We start from the raw sequence: 19,451 nt of genomic DNA on the forward strand, positions 1-19,451 counted from the left end.
CACTCCAGTGTGCAGTCTGCATTTTAGAGGTTTGACTCAAAAATAATAGAATGAGAAAAAGATACGTTCAAAATGGTCTACAAGCGTTATTCCGGCTGTATGATTAGTAAGTGTGTGTGTTTATTATATAAAAGCTCATGAATTCCTATAGGTCCAAAGGGGCAAGGGTAAATACGTATGGGACACATCTGGTCTGAAGGAGAGCTGACGTGCACACACGCACACAAACACACACACTCTTCAACCCCTTGGAGCCCTCTAAAGCCGCGCCCCAGAAGTGAAATATGATCACATAATTGATTTATCAGAATGCTGTGTGTCGCTTCTAGAGCTAACAAATACCGCTCTCAGGCTCACAACACACACACTTATGCACGTAGCCAAGTATACACACACACACAAACACATACACACACAAACACACATGCACACACAGACAGACTGGTTACAGAAACACAGGGTAGAGTTACATGTCGGAAGGGACCACTCTTTACTTAACAAAGCCTGTGCTTCCTGGATGTGTCATGCAAGGGGCGAACGGATTAACACACACAGAAATACCCACAGACAGCTTCAGAGTGTGGGACTCAGTGGGGCACGGGGTATCTGGGTGATCAATCACCATGGTAAATATCAATCAGCACCGCTGTATGTGATTGACAGCTTCCTGTTTGGACAGGAAGTGAATGTTTCCAAGTAAAGGGGAGGTCAGTGTGGGGGCATGTACGTGTGTGTATATTTTATGTGTTCATTTGTGTGTGTGTGTGTGTGTGTGTTGGACTTACTTCTGTTCCAGCAACCATAGGGTTCCCCAGGTCACACACCACCAGTCTGGAGTCATTCACCATCCTGTACTCACAGTTCAACCTGGATAGAGACTGGAGAGGAGAGGAGGGCAGGCAAGAAGAGAGGAGGTGGAAGGAAGAGGGTGGAAGAGGAAGAGAAATGATATGTGGGGGAAGGGAGGAGAGGAAGAGAGTGATGAATGTTCTGACAGTAACAACCTCATCCATCTTAGTGCCCCGTTACTCTCTATCTCTCACAAACAAACACACTATGAGTCCTCTAGAAAAAAAAACTGACATTGTCAACAGGATGTAATGTAATGGTAAAGAGGTCAGCAAGGCGGTAGGGTCTAGTTGAGCTGGGCTTGGGTCAGTGTGGGGGGTGGTAGTGTGTGTGTGAATGTGTGTTCTCACCTCTATCCTGCGTTCCACTCCTATGTAGTCAGCCTCAAGGGGTAGGAGTGTGTGTAGCTCTGTCTCATATGCCCCCTCTCCTTTGTTAACCGCGTTTATGGTCAACATGACCAGGTTGTCATCCCCGACCACCAGCTCTGTACTGTCCCTGTATTTGTGTGTGTGCAGGAGAGAGAAAAAAACAAGTCAATACTATGTCAAACAGTAGAAGTCAGAATATGTGTGTGTGTGTGTGTGTCAGTCAGAGGAGAATGACAGGGTGTTTTTGCTGGGCTGCCATGGCGATAGCATACAGATGGAAACTGTAGAAAAACACACACACACACAGGCCTCACTACACGCTTGTTAATGTAAACAATCAGAGAGTAAACTTCTCTCCTTGCATGCTGTAACACAGTCCTACACATTGTTTGGGTGTGTGTGTGTGTGTATATGAATGTGTGTGAGTGTGAGTATGTACATATGTTGAAAGTTTACAGGTTGACAAGGACTTTTCTGAATCTTCCCAACATGCCTCACTTGACAGGGCAGGTCACAACACACACCACAAGGCGTGACACACCACTATATCAGTATGGTTTTTTAACTGCTGTATTTAAATGAGACTGATTCATGTTGACGTATATGCTACATATGTTAGATACAGTACATACTTACATGCTTGCAGACAGCTGGAGGTCTGGAATACACTCGTTGTCTTCCCCACAGTCCAGCAGAATATACGCCTGAGAAATAAAGGAGAGAGGGATTGGGAGAGGGATGGGGGGAGGATTTAGGACTAGTCTAACAGTACTCATATGCTGTAAGTGGTCTTGATTGGATGAGAAAGAGAGCCCACACACACACACCTGTTCCTGCAGGAAGGTACTGCTGTAGCGGTTGAGAACAGGAGGGAGGTCCCGGTTGGAAGGAGGGGCTAAACTGTAGTTCAGAGCCAATGAGATGGGAGTCAATTTATCCCTAAATTCATCCTCCTCCTGAGAGTGACAGAGAGAGAAGGGGGTTGGGGGGGAGACACCATGTAACAGAAAGTTTTTTCACTATAACACAATAACTGGTCCAAAAACAGGTTCAGCTGAGTTGACAGATATTTTGAGAGGATCTTGTCCAAACACAGCACGGATGGAGGCCTCAATTTAAAAAAACAACTCAAATCCATTATTTGGCAGTGGAGTGTGTTTGACTTACTCGTAGGTAGACCGTATAGTTCAGGCAGGAGTGTGGATGGCTGTGGCCAAGAGTTAGGACCCCTGTGTGCTGGGGCTGATGGGAATCCAGGAAATGAACTCTTTTTACTCCGCCCCTCACACCTTTCAGCCAATCCAGTTGCAGCTCTGCATTCAAGACTGGGAGAGGTGGAGGAGAGAGGGGGATGGAGGGAGAGAGTGAGGAGGGGTTCCGTATGGTCCCATCCTGTGTGCAAGTGTGTGTGTATTCTCATCTGGTGTGCAGGAGGGAACCCTGTGTATTGTCTACTTTATCCCTTTTAGATTCAACAGGGCATCATTAGCCAGTGGAAACAATGCATTCATACATTCATATAGTCAGCATCTCTAACACTAACGTATACATAAACCTCTACCTCCCCCCTCTTCATCCCCAGTCAGAGCTACTTACCTACAGAGTCTGGGATCCCCACACCGCTCACCTTCGCACAAATATCTACCCTGAGACTGGATAACAGAGAGAGGGAGAGGTAGAGATACATGGGAGATTGAGACAGGATAAAAACATTTCTCTTCTGTATATATGTCTGTGTGTGTATGTGTCAATGTGTGTTTGTGTGTGTGTGTGTGTGTGTGCGCTCATTAGATTCCAGGATATTAATGGTGCAAGTCTCCCTCTGTAGGAGTTACTTTCCTGTTCCTGATAGAAGGGACAATAACACACACACACACACACACACACACACACACACACACTGGGGTTCTCTAGCAGTGAAATGCCTGTCAACCAGAACCACTCAGAACAGAACAATGATTAGAACAAAAACTTCCTCTTTACCACTCATCCTCTCAGTCTCCCCAAAACCACCAGAAAAACAACTCAACTGGCCAAAGCTCTCAATAAAACAATTATTCAATGAAAGAAAAAGCAACAGTCCCAGACAGTCCTAAAAACTCCCTAATAGTACATGTGTTGTTGTGTCCTGTCTCGTTCCTCCAGCCAGTCTGATGGTTTATTTCAATCAGCCGTGTTTGTTTTGACTGAATTCCACAATTTAGTGTTGTCTGTCAATCTGCCCAAACGCACCATGTCTCTGTCCCTCTGCCAACACACATAGCCTATAAAGAACCCTATTGGTCTTACGTCTGTCACTCACTAGGTTACCATGGTGTAGGGTTTCTGGAAAGGTAGGGCATGTGTGTGACTGCTTGTGTGGGTGCGTGTGTGCTTGCATGCATGTGTGTACTCACCAGGTTACCATGGTATCAGATTCTGTCAGGAGGCAGGATCGGTCGTCAGGGTTCAGGATTCTAGGAGTCAGGATCATCTCAGCCTCCACTGACACTACAGGACGAGCCCTACACAAACGCACGCATGCACACGCACACAATTCATTTCACCATTGTAAACTAGCAGCCAATCTGATACACGAAACAATGTAGTCTAGCCAATCAGAGAATTAGATATCTTACCTGTACACCGACACCTCCCCTTTACCAAATGCTCCCACTATCAGATCTACAGTGACAGAGAGAAAGACAGAGAGAGAGAGAGAGAGAGAGAGAGAGAGACAGACAGACAGACAGACAGACAGACAGACAGACAGACACAGAGAGAGAGAGAGAGAGAGAGACAGACAGACAGACAGACAGACAGACAGACAGACAGACAGACAGACACAGAGAGAGAGAGAGAGAGTCTATGAGCTTCAAAGAACGCCACAGATGGGACTGATTTCATGGTCTGAGCAATCTCATCAAGCACAGACCTCCCATGTTTTACACACACTGACACATAGATACACACACATACACAAACACATTTAGTCTGTACCAGCTTTGAGTTGTGAATATAACCATTTTCGCAGCAGAATGAAATTATCCAAATAGGAACACAGTGTGTGTGTCGCAACGGAGAAACCCCACGGCACATTCCAGCTCCATTAGAATGTTCCCATTGGTCCAATCAGATCCCTCTGCTACACAACAACAACACTCCCTCACTTTACTATAATCATGTGCCTTATACAACCAGTCAGTCTGCAGCAGCCACTTTACTATAATCATGTGCCTTATACAACCAGTCAGTCTGCAGCAGCCACTTTACTATAATCATGTGCCTTATACAACCAGTCAGTCTGCAGCAGCCACTTTACTATAATCATGTGCCTTATACAACCAGTCAGTCTGCAGCAGCCACTCAACTAGTCCATTGCTCTACTCAGTTAATTTGTGATTATGTGTTTTGAAGATGGAGTCTTAAATGGGTTTTTGTTTAAAATAGGAGTGACTGGGATATATAGAATATGCCCCAACCATAGATCTAGCTAGTCCTGTCACTGGAAGACAGAGGTTAAGCTAAGCTCTGAAGCTGCTACAGCACTGGGACTGGGGACAGAGGCTAAGATAAGTCATGCTAATATCAATGAGGCTGAGGGTCAGAGGCTAAGTTTACTTATGATAATATATCATTGGGACTGGTTAAGCTCATTAGCTCTGACCTCTGCAGTTCTGTTTGTTGAGAACAGAAGTTGAGAACTCCTCCTCAGATAGCCTTTTATCTGTTGGGAATATACAATCCTGGCTATCCATCAAATAAAACAGACTAGGTTAAGTCTTGATGCTGATAGAGGGCTAGAGTGTCATACACAGGGGCACCCTGTTAGTGACATCTGTTTAAATGGTTAAACTATTAGAGTCAAATACTAGAACGTTCCCATAGATCTATTGAGTGTGTGTGTGTGTGTGTGTGTGTGTGTGTGTGTGTGTGTGTGTGTGTGTGTGTGTGTGTGTGTGTGTGTGTGTGTGTGTGTGTGTGTGTGTGTGTGTGTGTGTGTGTGTGTCTATATATATGCGTGTGTTCTTGTGTGTGTGTGTGCACATGCGCGTGTTTAAGTGAACGTGTATCTAAATTGAATGTAGGAGTGGTCCATCTGTTTTTGCAGTCAGTGAGAGTGCCTTAGCCTGCTGAAACCACAACATTCAACATTACACCCTAGCCCCCAGTGTGTGTATGTGAGTGTGTGTGCGCATGCGTGTGTGCGTGTGTGTTTTATAGGTGTAACAAGGGGCGGTAGAGAAAGGGGGGCCTCTTGCTATCTGTGGGGTATGGTGAGCAGTTGGAAAGGTAGAGGTGAGGAGGGAAGGAGGAACGGGGAACAAGAGGGAATGAGGAAGTGGGGAAAGAGAGGGAAGAAGGAAGAGGGGGAACGAGGCAGAGAGGAGGAAAGAGGACAGCAGTTAAAGCACTTGGCCTTTCAACCACAATCTGCATGTCATCAAAGCTAAGGTGTGCTTTCAGCAGGCAGATCTAACCGCACGCACACACACACACACACACACACACACACACACACACACACACACACACACACACACACACACACACACACACACACACACACACACACACACACACACACACACACACACACACACACACACACAAAGTACAGTCCAAACATCAGCTCAGCCTCAGGGACCCAAACTTCCAACAGAAGAATTCCGCTCTCATTCCAAAGTCCTGGATCTGTCCATCTTACACTCCAGAGAAACCCAACCCCACTTCTCCCGTAGGTGTATGTGTGCATACGTGCGTGCCAGTGGAGGCTGCCGAGGGGAGGACGGCTCATAATAATGGCCGGAATGGAGCGAATGGAATGGCATCAAACACCTGGAAACCGTGTGTGTGAGTGCACGTTCCTCCCATAGGTACAGTTGTACATACACTTTAGCCAAATACATTTAAACTCAGTTTATCATAATTCCTGAATTTAATCCTAGTAAAATCCCTGTCTTCGGTCAGTTAGGATCACCACTTTGTTTAAAGAATGTGAAATGTCAAAATAATAGTTAAGAGAATGTCACGACTTCCGCCGAAGTCGGCCCTTCTCCTTGTTCAGGTGGTGTTCGGCGGTCGACGTCACCGGCTTTCTAGTCACCATCGATCCATGTTTCAGTTTAGTTTTGTTTTGTCTGGTTTCAATTACATATCACGTTCCTTATTTAACCCTCTGGCATATATTCCTGTTCTGTCCGTGATTGTTGGTGTCAAAAGTGGTTGTTGTCTGTGCTAGTGTGAATGTTTGTTCCTATTTGGATTTTTTGCATGACTTTTTTGATTAAACTCTTGCGCCTGACTCCGCTACATTTCTGCACCCAATCGCTGACAGAATCACGGACCGTTCAAATTGAGTCAGCAGGTGCAGCCAGCCCTTCTCTCCCAGTAGAGGAGCGCGTTCAGCAGCACGCGACCATGTTACACAGTCTAGGTACAGCCATGGATCGCGTGCTGCAAACAATGAACAGATGGGATAGAGGAGGCTTTCCTGTAAATACTACATCATCACCTCCGCCCGCACCTCAACCTACACCGATGTCCACCCCTCCATCGTCAGGACCCAGTGGGATTCGGCTCCTGACAGAGCTGGTGTAACGGGGTCAAGTTTGTAGGCCTCCTTGCTCGCACATCCTTTTTCAGTTCTGCCCACAAATTCTCTATAGGTTTGAGGTCTGAGCTTTGTGATGGCCACTCCAATACCTTGACTTTGTTGACCTTAAGCCATTTTGCCACAACTTTGGAAGTATGCTTGGGGTCATTGTCCATTTGGAAGACCCATTTGCGACCAAGCTTTAACTTCCTGACTGATGTCTTGAGATGTTGCTTCACTTTATTTATATAATTTTCCTTCCTCATGTGGCCATATATTTTGTGAAGTGCACCAGTCCCTCCTGCAGACAAGCACCCCCACACCATGACTCTGCCACCCCAGTGCTTCACGGTTGTTCTTCGGCTTGCAAGTCTCCCCCTTTTTCCTCAAAACATAACGATGGTCATTATGGCCAGACAGTTCTATTTTTGTTTCATCAGACCAGAGGACATCTCTCCAAAAAGTACGATATTTGTCCCCATGTGCAGTTGCAAACCGTAGTCTGTCTTTTTTATAGCTGTATTGGAGTAAGGCTTTCTCCTTGCTGAGCGGCCTTTCAGGTTATGTCGATATAGGACTCGTTTTACTGTGGATATAGATACTTTGTACCTGTTTCCTCCAGCATCTTCACAAGGTCCTTTGCTGTTGTTCTGGGATGGATTTGCACTTTTCGCACCAAAGTACGTTCATCTCTAGGAGACAGAACGCGTCTCCTTCCTGAGGCTGCTATGACGGCTGTGTGTTCCCATGGTGTTTATACTTGCATACTATTGTTGGTACAGATGAACGTGGTACCTTCAGGCATTTGGAAATTGCTCATAAGGATGAACCAGACGTGGTCTACAATTTTTTCTGAGGTCTTTGCCGACTTCTTCTGATTTTCCCATGATGTCAAACAAAGAGGCACTGATTTTAAAGGTAGGCCTTGAAATACATCCACAGGTACACCTCCAATTGACTCAGTTGTCAATTAGTCTATCAGAAGCTTCTAAAGCCATGACATCCTTTTCTGGAATTTTCCAAGTTGTTTCAAGGCACAGTCAACTTAGTGTATGTAAACTTCTGACCCACTGGAATTGTGATACAGTGAATTATAAGTTAAATAATCTGTCTGAAAACAATTGTTGGAAAAATGACGTGTCATGCACACAGTAGATGTCCTAAGCGACTTGCCAAAACTAGAGTTCGTTAACAAGAAATATGTGGAGTGGTTGAAAAACAAGTTTTAATGATTCCAAACGAAGTGTGTGTATACTTCCGACTTCAACTGTACATGCATTGTGTTTGTACAGTGTGTGTGACTGAGTAACTCGATGTGGGGTGATTCTGTATAGGGACTGGCTTTGGTTCATAGCCTGGCACAGACTCAACACTTACACTCAGAGGCCAGAAGAATTGATCACAAGCCATGCAGTGCATATGTGTGCATGTGTGTGTACGTGTGTGTTAGTGTGTGTGATGTTTTCATTATAAAATACCCAGATTTCCTGTTTGCAGAATGGAGAGATCAGAGCCGGTCTGTTGTTGTTACAGAAAGAAGAAAAGATGGAAAGAAAAAAATAATAATCATTCCTACTTTTCTGCTTGGTCTATAGAAGTAGAAAGACTGAACTGTGCTGCCTTTAGAATGGCTGCCTTTCAGCTTGGTCTATAGAAGTAGAAAGACTGAACTATGCTGCCTTTAGAATGGCTGCCTTTCAGCTTGGTCTATAGAAGTAGAAAGACTGAACTATGCTGCCTTTAGAATGGCTACTTTTCAGCTTGGTCTATAGAAGTAGAAAGACTGAACTATGCTGCCTTTAGAATGACTACCTTTCAGCTTGGTCTATAGAAGTAGAAAGACTGAACTATGCTGCCTTTAGAATGGCCACGTTTCAGCTTGGTCTATAGAAGTAGAAAGACTGAACTATGCTGCCTTTAGAATGGCTACCTTTCAGCTTGGTCTATAGAAGTAGAAAGACTGAACTATGCTGCCTTTAGAATGACTACCTTTCAGCTTGGTCTATAGAAGTAGAAAGACTGAACAATGCTGCCTTTAGAATGGCTACCTTTCAGCTTGGTCTATAGAAGTAGAAAGACTGAACTATGCGGCCTTTAGAATGACTACCTTTCAGCTTGGTCTATAGAAGTAGAAATACTGAACTATGCTGCCTTAAGAATGGCTACCTTTCAGCTTGGTCTATAAAAGTAGAAAGACTGAACTACACTGCTTTTAGAATGGCTACCTTTCAGCTTGGTCTATAGAAGTAGAAAGACTGAACTACACTGCTTTTAGAATGGCTACTTTTCAGCTTGGTCTATAGAAGTAGAAAGACTGAACTACACTGCTTTTAGAATGGCTACTTTTCAGCTTGGTCTATAGAAGTAGAAAGACTGAACTATGCTGCCTTTAGAATGACTACCTTTCAGCTTGGTCTATAGAAGTAGAAAGACTGAACTATGCTGCCTTTAGAATGGCTACCTTTCAGCTTGGTCTATAGAAGTAGAAAGACTGAACTATGCTGCCTTTAGAATGGCTACCTTTCAGCTTGGTCTATAGAAGTAGAAAGACTGAACTATGCTGCCTTTAGAATGGCTGCCTTTCAGCTTGGTCTATAGAAGTACAAAGACTGAACTACACTGCTTTTAGAATGGCTACCTTTCAGCTTGGTCTATAGAAGTAGAAAGACTGAACTATGCTGCCTTTAGAATGGCTGCCTTTCAGCTTGGTCTATAGAAGTACAAAGACTGAACTACACTGCTTTTAGAAAGGCTACCTTTCAGCTTGGTCTATAGAAGTAGAAAGACAGAACTACACTGCTTTTAGAATGGCTACCTTTCAGCTTGGTCTTTAGAAGTAGAAAGACAGAACTACACTGCTTTTAGAATGGCTACCTTTCAGCTTGGTCTATAGAAGTAGAAAGACTGAACTATGCTGCCTTTAGAATGACTACCTTTCAGCTTGGTCTATAGAAGTAGAAATACTGAACTATGCTGCCTTAAGAATGGCTACCTTTCAGCTTGGTCTATAAAAGTAGAAAGACTGAACTACACTGCTTTTAGAATGGCTACCTTTCAGCTTGGTCTATAGAAGTAGAAAGACTGAACTACACTGCTTTTAGAATGGCTACTTTTCAGCTTGGTCTATAGAAGTAGAAGGACTGAACTACACTGCTTTTAGAATGGCTACTTTTCAGCTTGGTCTATAGAAGTAGAAAGACTGAACTATGCTGCCTTTAGAATGACTACCTTTCAGCTTGGTCTATAGAAGTAGAAAGACTGAACTATGCTGCCTTTAGAATGACTACCTTTCAGCTTGGTCTATAGAAGTAGAAAGACTGAACTATGCTGCCTTTAGAATGGCTACCTTTCAGCTTGGTCTATAGAAGTAGAAAGACTGAACTATGCTGCCTTTAGAATGACTACCTTTCAGCTTGGTCTATAGAAGTAGAAAGACTGAACTATGCTGCCTTTAGAATGGCTACCTTTCAGCTTGGTCTATAGAAGTAGAAAGACTGAACTATGCTGCCTTTAGAATGGCCATCTTTCAGCTTGGTCTATAGAAGTAGAAAGACTGAACTATGCTGCCTTTAGAATGGCTACCTTTCAGCTTGGTCTATAGAAGTAGAAAGACTGAACTACACTGCTTTTAGAATGGCTACTTTTCAGCTTGGTCTATAGAAGTAGAAAGACTGAACTATGCTGCCTTTAGAATGGCTGCCTTTCAGCTTGGTCTATAGAAGTACAAAGACTGAACTACACTGCTTTTAGAAAGGCTACCTTTCAGCTTGGTCTATAGAAGTACAAAGACAGAACTACACTGCTTTTAGAATGGCTACCTTTCAGCTTGGTCTATAGAAGTACAAAGACAGAACTACACTGCTTTTAGAATGGCTACCTTTCAGCTTGGTCTTTAGAAGTACAAAGACAGAACTACACTGCTTTTAGAATGGCTACCTTTCAGCTTGGTCTATAGAAGTAGAAAGACTGAACTATGCTGCCTTTAGAATGGCTGCCTTTCAGCTTGGTCTATAGAAGTACAAAGACTGAACTATGCTGCCTTTAGAATGGCTACCTTTCAGCTTGGTCTTTAGAAGTACAAAGACAGAACTACACTGCTTTTAGAATGGCTACCTTTCAGCTTGGTCTATAGAAGTAGAAAGACTGAACTATGCTGCCTTTAGAATGGCTGCCTTTCAGCGTGGTCTATAGAAGTACAAAGACTGAACTATGCTGCCTTTAGAATGGCTACCTTTCAGCTTGGTCTATAGAAGTAGAAAGACTGAACTATGCTGCCTTTAGAATGGCTGCCTTTCAGCTTGGTCTATAGAAGTACAAAGACTGAACTACACTGCTTTTAGAATGGCTACCTTTCAGCTTGGTCTATAGAAGTAGAAAGACTGAACTATGCTGCCTTTAGAATGGCTGCCTTTCAGCTTGGTCTATAGAAGTACAAAGACTGAACTACACTGCTTTTAGAAAGGCTACCTTTCAGCTTGGTCTATAGAAGTAGAAAGACAGAACTACACTGCTTTTAGAATGGCTACCTTTCAGCTTGGTCTTTAGAAGTAGAAAGACAGAACTACACTGCTTTTAGAATGGCTACCTTTCAGCTTGGTCTATAGAAGTAGAAATACTGAACTATGCTGCCTTAAGAATGGCTACCTTTCAGCTTGGTCTATAAAAGTAGAAAGACTGAACTACACTGCTTTTAGAATGGCTACCTTTCAGCTTGGTCTATAGAAGTAGAAAGACTGAACTACACTGCTTTTAGAATGGCTACTTTTCAGCTTGGTCTATAGAAGTAGAAGGACTGAACTACACTGCTTTTAGAATGGCTACTTTTCAGCTTGGTCTATAGAAGTAGAAAGACTGAACTATGCTGCCTTTAGAATGACTACCTTTCAGCTTGGTCTATAGAAGTAGAAAGACTGAACTATGCTGCCTTTAGAATGACTACCTTTCAGCTTGGTCTATAGAAGTAGAAAGACTGAACTATGCTGCCTTTAGAATGGCTACCTTTCAGCTTGGTCTATAGAAGTAGAAAGACTGAACTATGCTGCCTTTAGAATGACTACCTTTCAGCTTGGTCTATAGAAGTAGAAAGACTGAACTATGCTGCCTTTAGAATGGCTACCTTTCAGCTTGGTCTATAGAAGTAGAAAGACTGAACTATGCTGCCTTTAGAATGGCCATCTTTCAGCTTGGTCTATAGAAGTAGAAAGACTGAACTATGCTGCCTTTAGAATGGCTACCTTTCAGCTTGGTCTATAGAAGTAGAAAGACTGAACTACACTGCTTTTAGAATGGCTACTTTTCAGCTTGGTCTATAGAAGTAGAAAGACTGAACTATGCTGCCTTTAGAATGGCTGCCTTTCAGCTTGGTCTATAGAAGTACAAAGACTGAACTACACTGCTTTTAGAAAGGCTACCTTTCAGCTTGGTCTATAGAAGTACAAAGACAGAACTACACTGCTTTTAGAATGGCTACCTTTCAGCTTGGTCTATAGAAGTACAAAGACAGAACTACACTGCTTTTAGAATGGCTACCTTTCAGCTTGGTCTTTAGAAGTACAAAGACAGAACTACACTGCTTTTAGAATGGCTACCTTTCAGCTTGGTCTATAGAAGTAGAAAGACTGAACTATGCTGCCTTTAGAATGACTACCTTTCAGCTTGGTCTATAGAAGTAGAAAGACTGAACTACACTGCTTTTAGAATGGCTACTTTTCAGCTTGGTCTATAGAAGTAGAAAGACTGAACTATGCTGCCTTTAGAATGGCTGCCTTTCAGCTTGGTCTATAGAAGTACAAAGACTGAACTACACTGCTTTTAGAAAGGCTACCTTTCAGCTTGGTCTATAGAAGTACAAAGACAGAACTACACTGCTTTTAGAATGGCTACCTTTCAGCTTGGTCTATAGAAGTACAAAGACAGAACTACACTGCTTTTAGAATGGCTACCTTTCAGCTTGGTCTTTAGAAGTACAAAGACAGAACTACACTGCTTTTAGAATGGCTACCTTTCAGCTTGGTCTATAGAAGTAGAAAGACTGAACTATGCTGCCTTTAGAATGGCTGCCTTTCAGCTTGGTCTATAGAAGTACAAAGACTGAACTACACTGCTTTTAGAAAGGCTACCTTTCAGCTTGGTCTATAGAAGTACAAAGACAGAACTACACTGCTTTTAGAATGGCTACCTTTCAGCTTGGTCTATAGAAGTACAAAGACAGAACTACACTGCTTTTAGAATGGCTACCTTTCAGCTTGGTCTTTAGAAGTACAAAGACAGAACTACACTGCTTTTAGAATGGCTACCTTTCAGCTTGGTCTATAGAAGTAGAAAGACTGAACTATGCTGCCTTTAGAATGGCTGCCTTTCAGCTTGGTCTATAGAAGTACAAAGATTGAACTACACTGCTTTTAGAATGGCTCCAAATTGAGGGGAAAACAAGGGGGTTCAAAAGTTTAATTTCAAAACATGTGCAGTCTTAAATCACCTTTTAAGAGCCCATGATTCCAAGTAAATGAATGTGTATACAAACACTCACACAGACATTCAGACTACCACTGACTGCACATGTAAATAGAAACACTCTGAAGGATTTCCTGAAGGATTGGAGGCTTGTGTCCGCTAGAGGCCTACAACGCTATGGTGAAATATCTGGCGAACAGACTAAACACTTTCAAATGGAAATGTAAAAAAATATATATTCATCATCTCCAGCGCCATCCCAACATGAACATATGTGGAAATGGCACGTTTCTATATTTTGTTGCAAAAAAAGATAAGGAAAATAAGTGTTTCCAAAGACATTGTTGAACAATTAGTAGGCAATTAGTAGACAATGCCTACCCATAATTGGTTAAAATCACATCATGCACACTGATGATGTTATTGGAAACACTTACAGTGGGGCAAAAAAGTATTTAGTCAGCCACCAATTGTGCAAGTTCACCCACTTAAAAATATGAGAGAGGCCTGTAATTTCATCATAGGTACACTTCAACTATGACAGACAAAATTAGAAAAAATTGTAGGATTTTTAATGAATTTATTTGCAAATTATGGTGGGAAATAAGTATTTGGTCAATAACAAAAGTTGATCTCAATACTTTGTTATATACCATTTGTTGGCAATGACAGAGGTCAAACGTTTTCTGTAAGTCTTCACAAGGTTTTCACACACTGTTGCTGGTATTTTGGACCATTCCTCCATGCAGATCTCCTCTAGAGCAGTGATGTTTTGGGGCTGTTGCTGGGCAACACGGACATTCAACTCCCTCCAAAGATTTTCTATGGGGTTGAGATCTGGAGACTGGCTAGGCCACTCCAGGACCTTGAAATGCTTTTTACGAAGCCACTCCTTCGTTGCCCGGGCGGTGTGTTTGGGATCATTGTCATGCTGAAAGACCCAGCCACATTTCATCTTCAATGCCCTTGCTGATAGAAGGAGGTTTTCACTCAAAATCTCAAGATACATGGCCCCATTCATTCTTTCCTTTACACGGATCAGTCGTTCTGGTCCCTTTGCAGAAAAACAGCCCCAAAGCCTGATTTTTCCACCCCCATGCTTCACAGTAGGTATGGTGTTCTTTGGATGCAACTCAGCATTCTTTGTCCTCCAAACAGGACGAGTTGAGTTTTTACCAAAAAGTTATATTTTGGTTTCATCTGACTATATGACATTCTCCCAATCTTCTTCTGGATCATCCAAATGCTCTTTAGCAAACTTCAGACGGGCCTGGACATGTACTGGCTTAAGCAGGGGGACACATCTGGCACTGCAAGATTTGAGTCCCTGGCGGCGTAGTGTGTTACTGTCACGTAAAAACAACAAAACAAATTCTATCCAACTTGAGGCTGATACTATGGCACAACATACTGTTCATGGCTAACATATCCGGCAGGGAATGGATGTCAGGTCCGGGCTTATGAAGGGGAGAGATGATGATCAGGACCAGGTGTGCAGATAGCTGATGGGATACAGGTGCGGGTAATCAGAACTCCCAACTGGCTACCTTGCCCGGCAACCAGACAGGGTGCGTTCCAGGACGCCGGACAAAACACTCCAGGACAGAACACAGGCAAAAAACAGACTCAGGAAACGGGATTCGTGACAGTACCCCCCCTCCGACGAACGCCACCGGGCGGACTACCCGGAGCGCCAGGGTGGAGGCGGTAAAAGTCACGAAGCAGGTCATCGTCAAGGATCTGACGCCGAGGAATCCAACTCCTCTCCTCAGGACCATATCCTTCCCAATCCACTAAATACTGGAACCCTCGACCCCGCCGTCTGGAGTTCATGATGCGGCGCACCGTGTAGACAGGACCACCTCCGATCATCCGAGGAGGACGAGGAGGAGGGGGCAACAGAGAACTTAGGAGAACCGGCTTGAGGCAGGAGACATGAAAGGTGGGATGTACTCTTAGTGTAGCAGGCAACTTGAGTCGGACCACAACAGGATTAATGATCTTTTCCACTACAAATGGACCAATGAACTTCGGTGACAGTTTCCTCGACTCAGTCCGTAGAGGAAGATCCCGTGTAGCCAACCAAACCCTATCTCCGACGGTATAAGCGGGGGCAGGATTACGGCGACGATTCGCCTGGATCTGATACCGGTCAGAAACCTTAAGGAGGGCCTTCCTGGCCTGATGCAAGGTGTTGTGGCAACGACGAATGTGGGTCTGGACAGAAGGAACCGAGAGATCCCGCTCCTGAGAAGGAAACAAGGGAGGTTGGTAACCGTACAGGCACTGGAAGGGAGACATCCCAGTGGCAGATGAAGGGAGAGTATTATGAGCATACTCGACCCAGGGTAATTGAGAGGACCAAGAGGTGGGATCAGAGGAAACAAGACAGCGCAGCGTGGACTCCATCTCCTGGTTGGCTCTCTCCGCCTGACCATTAGATTGGGGGTGAAATCCAGATGTGAGACTGACTGTAGCTCCAATGGCCAAACAGAAGGATTTCCAGACAGCAGAGGTAAACTGAGGACCACGGTCAAAAACAATGTCACAGGGCAACCCGTGGACCCTGAACACCTCCCTAACCAGGATCTCGGACGTCTCAGTGACAGAAGGCAGCTTGGAGAGGGGAACAAAGTGGGCAAACTTGCTGAATCTATCCACAATGGTCAGAATAACCGTGTTACCAACAGAAGAGGGCAACCCCGTGACAAAATCCAGGGCCAGATGCGACCAAGGTCGCCGGGGAATAGGTAGGGGGTGAAGAAGCCCAGAGCTGGCCCGATTGGTACTCTTATTCTGCGCACAAACAGGACAAGCGGCAACAAACCTCTGGGTATCTTCTTCCATGGCAGGCCACCAAAATTGTCTGCGCAGTAGCGCCATAGTCCGAGCAACACCAGGGTGACAAGCTATCTTGCTGGCGTGGGACCATTGAAGGACAGCAGAACGAACCGACCGGGTAGACCGTTACCGGGCCCGGGCTGTGTCCGAAGAGCCGCCATCACCTCCTCCTCAATCCTCCATGTAACGGCTCCCACGACAACGTTCTGGAGAAGAATCGTCTCAGTCTTGGCCCCACTCTCCTCCGTCTTGGAGAACATCCGGGACAGGGCGTCCGCCTTCCCGTTCTTCGACCCAGGTCGGAACGTTAGGGAAAAATTGAAGCGTCCAAAAAACAAAGCCCACCGGGCCTGACGGGAGTTGAGACGTTTAGCCGATTGCACGTAAGCCAGATTCATGTGGTCAGTCCAGACCACAAACGGTTGCTCCGCTCCCTCCAACCAGTGAAGCCACTCCTCCAAGGCAAGCTTCACAGCGAGAAGTCCCGGTTACCCACATCGTAGTTTCTTTCAGCTGGAGAAAGACGACAAGAGTAGAAGGCGCAGGGATGGAGTTTACCATCAGTGGAGCTACGCTGGGACAGGATGGCGTCCACCCCCACATCAGACGCATCCACCTCCACAACGAACTGACGGGAAGTGTCAGGTTGAGAGAGAATCGGGGCGTTGGTGAATCGGCTCTTCAAACCTAGAAATGCTCAGTCTGCCTCAAGAGACCAACAGAACTTTCTGGTGCAAGACGTCAGTACAGTTAAAGGGGCTGCCACCCGGCTGTAATCACGGATAAACCTCCGATAAAAATTCGCAAACCCCAGGAATCTCTGGAGCTGCAATCTCGTACCGGGCTGGACCCAATCCCGAACCGCCCGAACCTTCTCTTGGTCCATTTTGATCTCTCCCCTGGAGATGATGTACCCGAGGAAGGACGTCGTGTGGGCGTGAAAATCACACTTCTCCTCGGCCTTCACGAACAGACGGTTCTCCAATAACCGCTGCAGGACCTGCTTGACATGCTGAACGTGGCTAGAAAGCTCCTTCGAGAAGATGAGGATATCATCCAGGTAAACGAAAACAAAAATACCAATCATATCTCTCAGAACGTCATTCACCATACTTTGGAACACAGCAGGAGCGTTGGTCAGTCCAAACGGCATCACCTGGTACTTGAAATGTCCCATCGGAGTATTGAACCCAGTCAACCACTTGTCCCCCTCTTTGATCCGAACCAAATGATAAGCATTACGTAAATCAAGCTTCGTAAAAACCGTAGCACCCTGTAAAGAATCGAAAGCCGAGCTCATCAAGGGCAGGGGATACTTGTTCTTGACCGTAATATCATTCAAACCCCGATAATCAATACACGGTCGAAGAGAGCCATCCTTCTTGCTCACAAAAATAAAATCCTGCTCCCAGAGGTGATGACGAGGGCCGAATGAGACCTGCAGCTAGAGATTCCTTGATGTAGATCTCCAAGGCCTCACGTTCAGGTCGTGAGATACTGTATAATCGTCCCTTGGAAAAGGCAGCTCCAGGAAACAGATTAATCGCACAATCATAAGGTCGGTGGGGAGGAAGGGACAGAGCCTTCTGTTTACTGAATACTTCACCCAACTCGTGATATGTTTCTGGAACCAGGGACAAATCAGGAGGAGCAGAGTCACTGACCTGACTGGAAACGGCAGGAGAACAGGCAGTCCTAAGGCAGTTAGCATGACAATCAATGCTCCAACTAGTTACCTTACCCGTCACCCAATCAAACGAGGGATTGTGTTCCTTCAGCCAGGGGTAACCAAGAACCAGAGGAACATGGGGCGAGGACAGAATGAAGAAGGAGATAAACTCTGAATGATTCCCCGACAACAACATCTTAACCGGTTCAGTCCTCATAGTGATCCGTGCCAGACTACTGCCGTTCAGAGTGGTTGCTTCAATGGCTTCCGGCAATTGCTCCTTGGAAAGCCCCAGCTGTTCCACCAAGTCGGCATCAATAAAGCTGCCATCGGCACCTGAATTGATAAAAGCGTTCATCTCTAAGCTCTGATCCTTATTCATAAGGGTCGCAGGAAAACGGGGTCTGACAGGATCTTTGAGAGGTTGAAACTGGCTCGCTAAAATTCCTCCCAAAACTAGCGAGCCGGGCAGTTTAACGGGAGCTGTGGACAAGCGGAGATGTAATGTCCCGAGCTACCACAGTAGAGACAGCTGTTGGTCTCACGTCTACGTTGGCACTCCTCCTTAGTTAGCCCGTGTCGCGGGCTAACTTACCTCGGACTGGATGGTCAAAAAGCTTTCTCATCTCTCCCGTGAACTCCTGGTATGAAGCCATGCAGGTCTCCTGTCGTTCCCAAACGGCTGAAGCCCATTCCAGAGCTCTTCCATGCAGCAGTTCAATAACAAAGGCTATCCTAGCCTTGTCAGTGGCGTAGGAATGGGGCTGCAAATCAAACACTAACCCACACTGCATAAGAAACAAACGGCATCTTCCCAAATCCCCTTCATATTTATCAGGCGTCGGTACCTTGGGTTCACGGAAGGAAACCGCACCAGACACGGCAGGTGAGATGGGTGAAACAGGTGGTGAATGAATCACCGGCAAACTGAGCTGATCCTGGATTTCTGTCAAGCTAGCAGATAAGTTCTGGATTGAACCCGCTATCTCCTGTCGCGCCGTCTTGTGTTGTCCCAATGTCTTCCCCTGCTGGGTAATGGCATGGCAAACGGAGTCCAGGTCCGCTGGGTTCATCCTTGGCCGGATCGTTCTGTCACGTTTTTTCAAAATCGAACCCAGAAGCAGACCAGGACAAGGAGAGTAGGAAGAAGGTGAGTATTTATTTACAAGTGAATGTGAATGGGTAGATATATCCAGGTGGCGTAGCAGGCAGCGGTGGTGAGTTGATGGGAGTAAATAGGTGGATCCAATGGGGTAGCGGAATCCTCCGACGACCAGGCGGGAATGGGGTAAATGATCCGGGTGAGTAACTGAAGACAGAACAAACGGAGGTAAGTTTAAGGCAAGCAATACGTAAAAAACAACAAAACAAATTCTATCCAACTTGAGGCTGATACTATACTGTTCATGGCTAACGATCCGGCAGGGAATGGATGTCAGGTCCGGGCTTATGAAGAGGAGAGATGATGATCAGGACCAGGTGTGCAGATAGCTGATGGGATACAGGTGCGGGTAATCAGAACTCCCAACTGGCTACCTTGCCCGGCAACCAGACAGGGTGCGTTCCAGGACGCCGGACAAAACACTCCAGGACAGAACACAGGCAAAAACAGACTCAGGAAACGGGATTCGTGACAGTTACTGATGGTAAGCTTTGTTACTTTGGTCCCAGCTCTCTGCAGGTCATTCACTAG

At 45.2% G+C, this 19,451-nt stretch overlaps 1 protein-coding gene across 2 annotated transcripts in view; it reads right to left on the minus strand.

Annotated features, from left to right (window-relative positions):
• Positions 1-19,451, minus strand: part of LOC135520342 (integrin alpha-8-like) — an 83,577-nt gene that overhangs the window by 31,900 nt on the left and 32,226 nt on the right. For both annotated transcript variants that reach the window (XM_064945813.1, XM_064945815.1), the window contains 8 exons: positions 3,839-3,884; positions 3,617-3,724; positions 2,817-2,872; positions 2,388-2,545; positions 2,048-2,176; positions 1,857-1,924; positions 1,200-1,347; positions 786-878 (listed from right to left, as the gene is read on the minus strand). In XM_064945813.1, coding sequence (XP_064801885.1) covers positions 786-878; positions 1,200-1,347; positions 1,857-1,924; positions 2,048-2,176; positions 2,388-2,545; positions 2,817-2,872; positions 3,617-3,724; positions 3,839-3,884 — 806 coding nt within the window. The remainder of the gene's footprint in view (positions 1-785; positions 879-1,199; positions 1,348-1,856; positions 1,925-2,047; positions 2,177-2,387; positions 2,546-2,816; positions 2,873-3,616; positions 3,725-3,838; positions 3,885-19,451) is intronic.

Source organism: Oncorhynchus masou, chromosome 29 (genome assembly GCF_036934945.1).
Source record: "Oncorhynchus masou masou isolate Uvic2021 chromosome 29, UVic_Omas_1.1, whole genome shotgun sequence".
Lineage (NCBI taxonomy): Eukaryota > Metazoa > Chordata > Actinopteri > Salmoniformes > Salmonidae > Oncorhynchus > Oncorhynchus masou.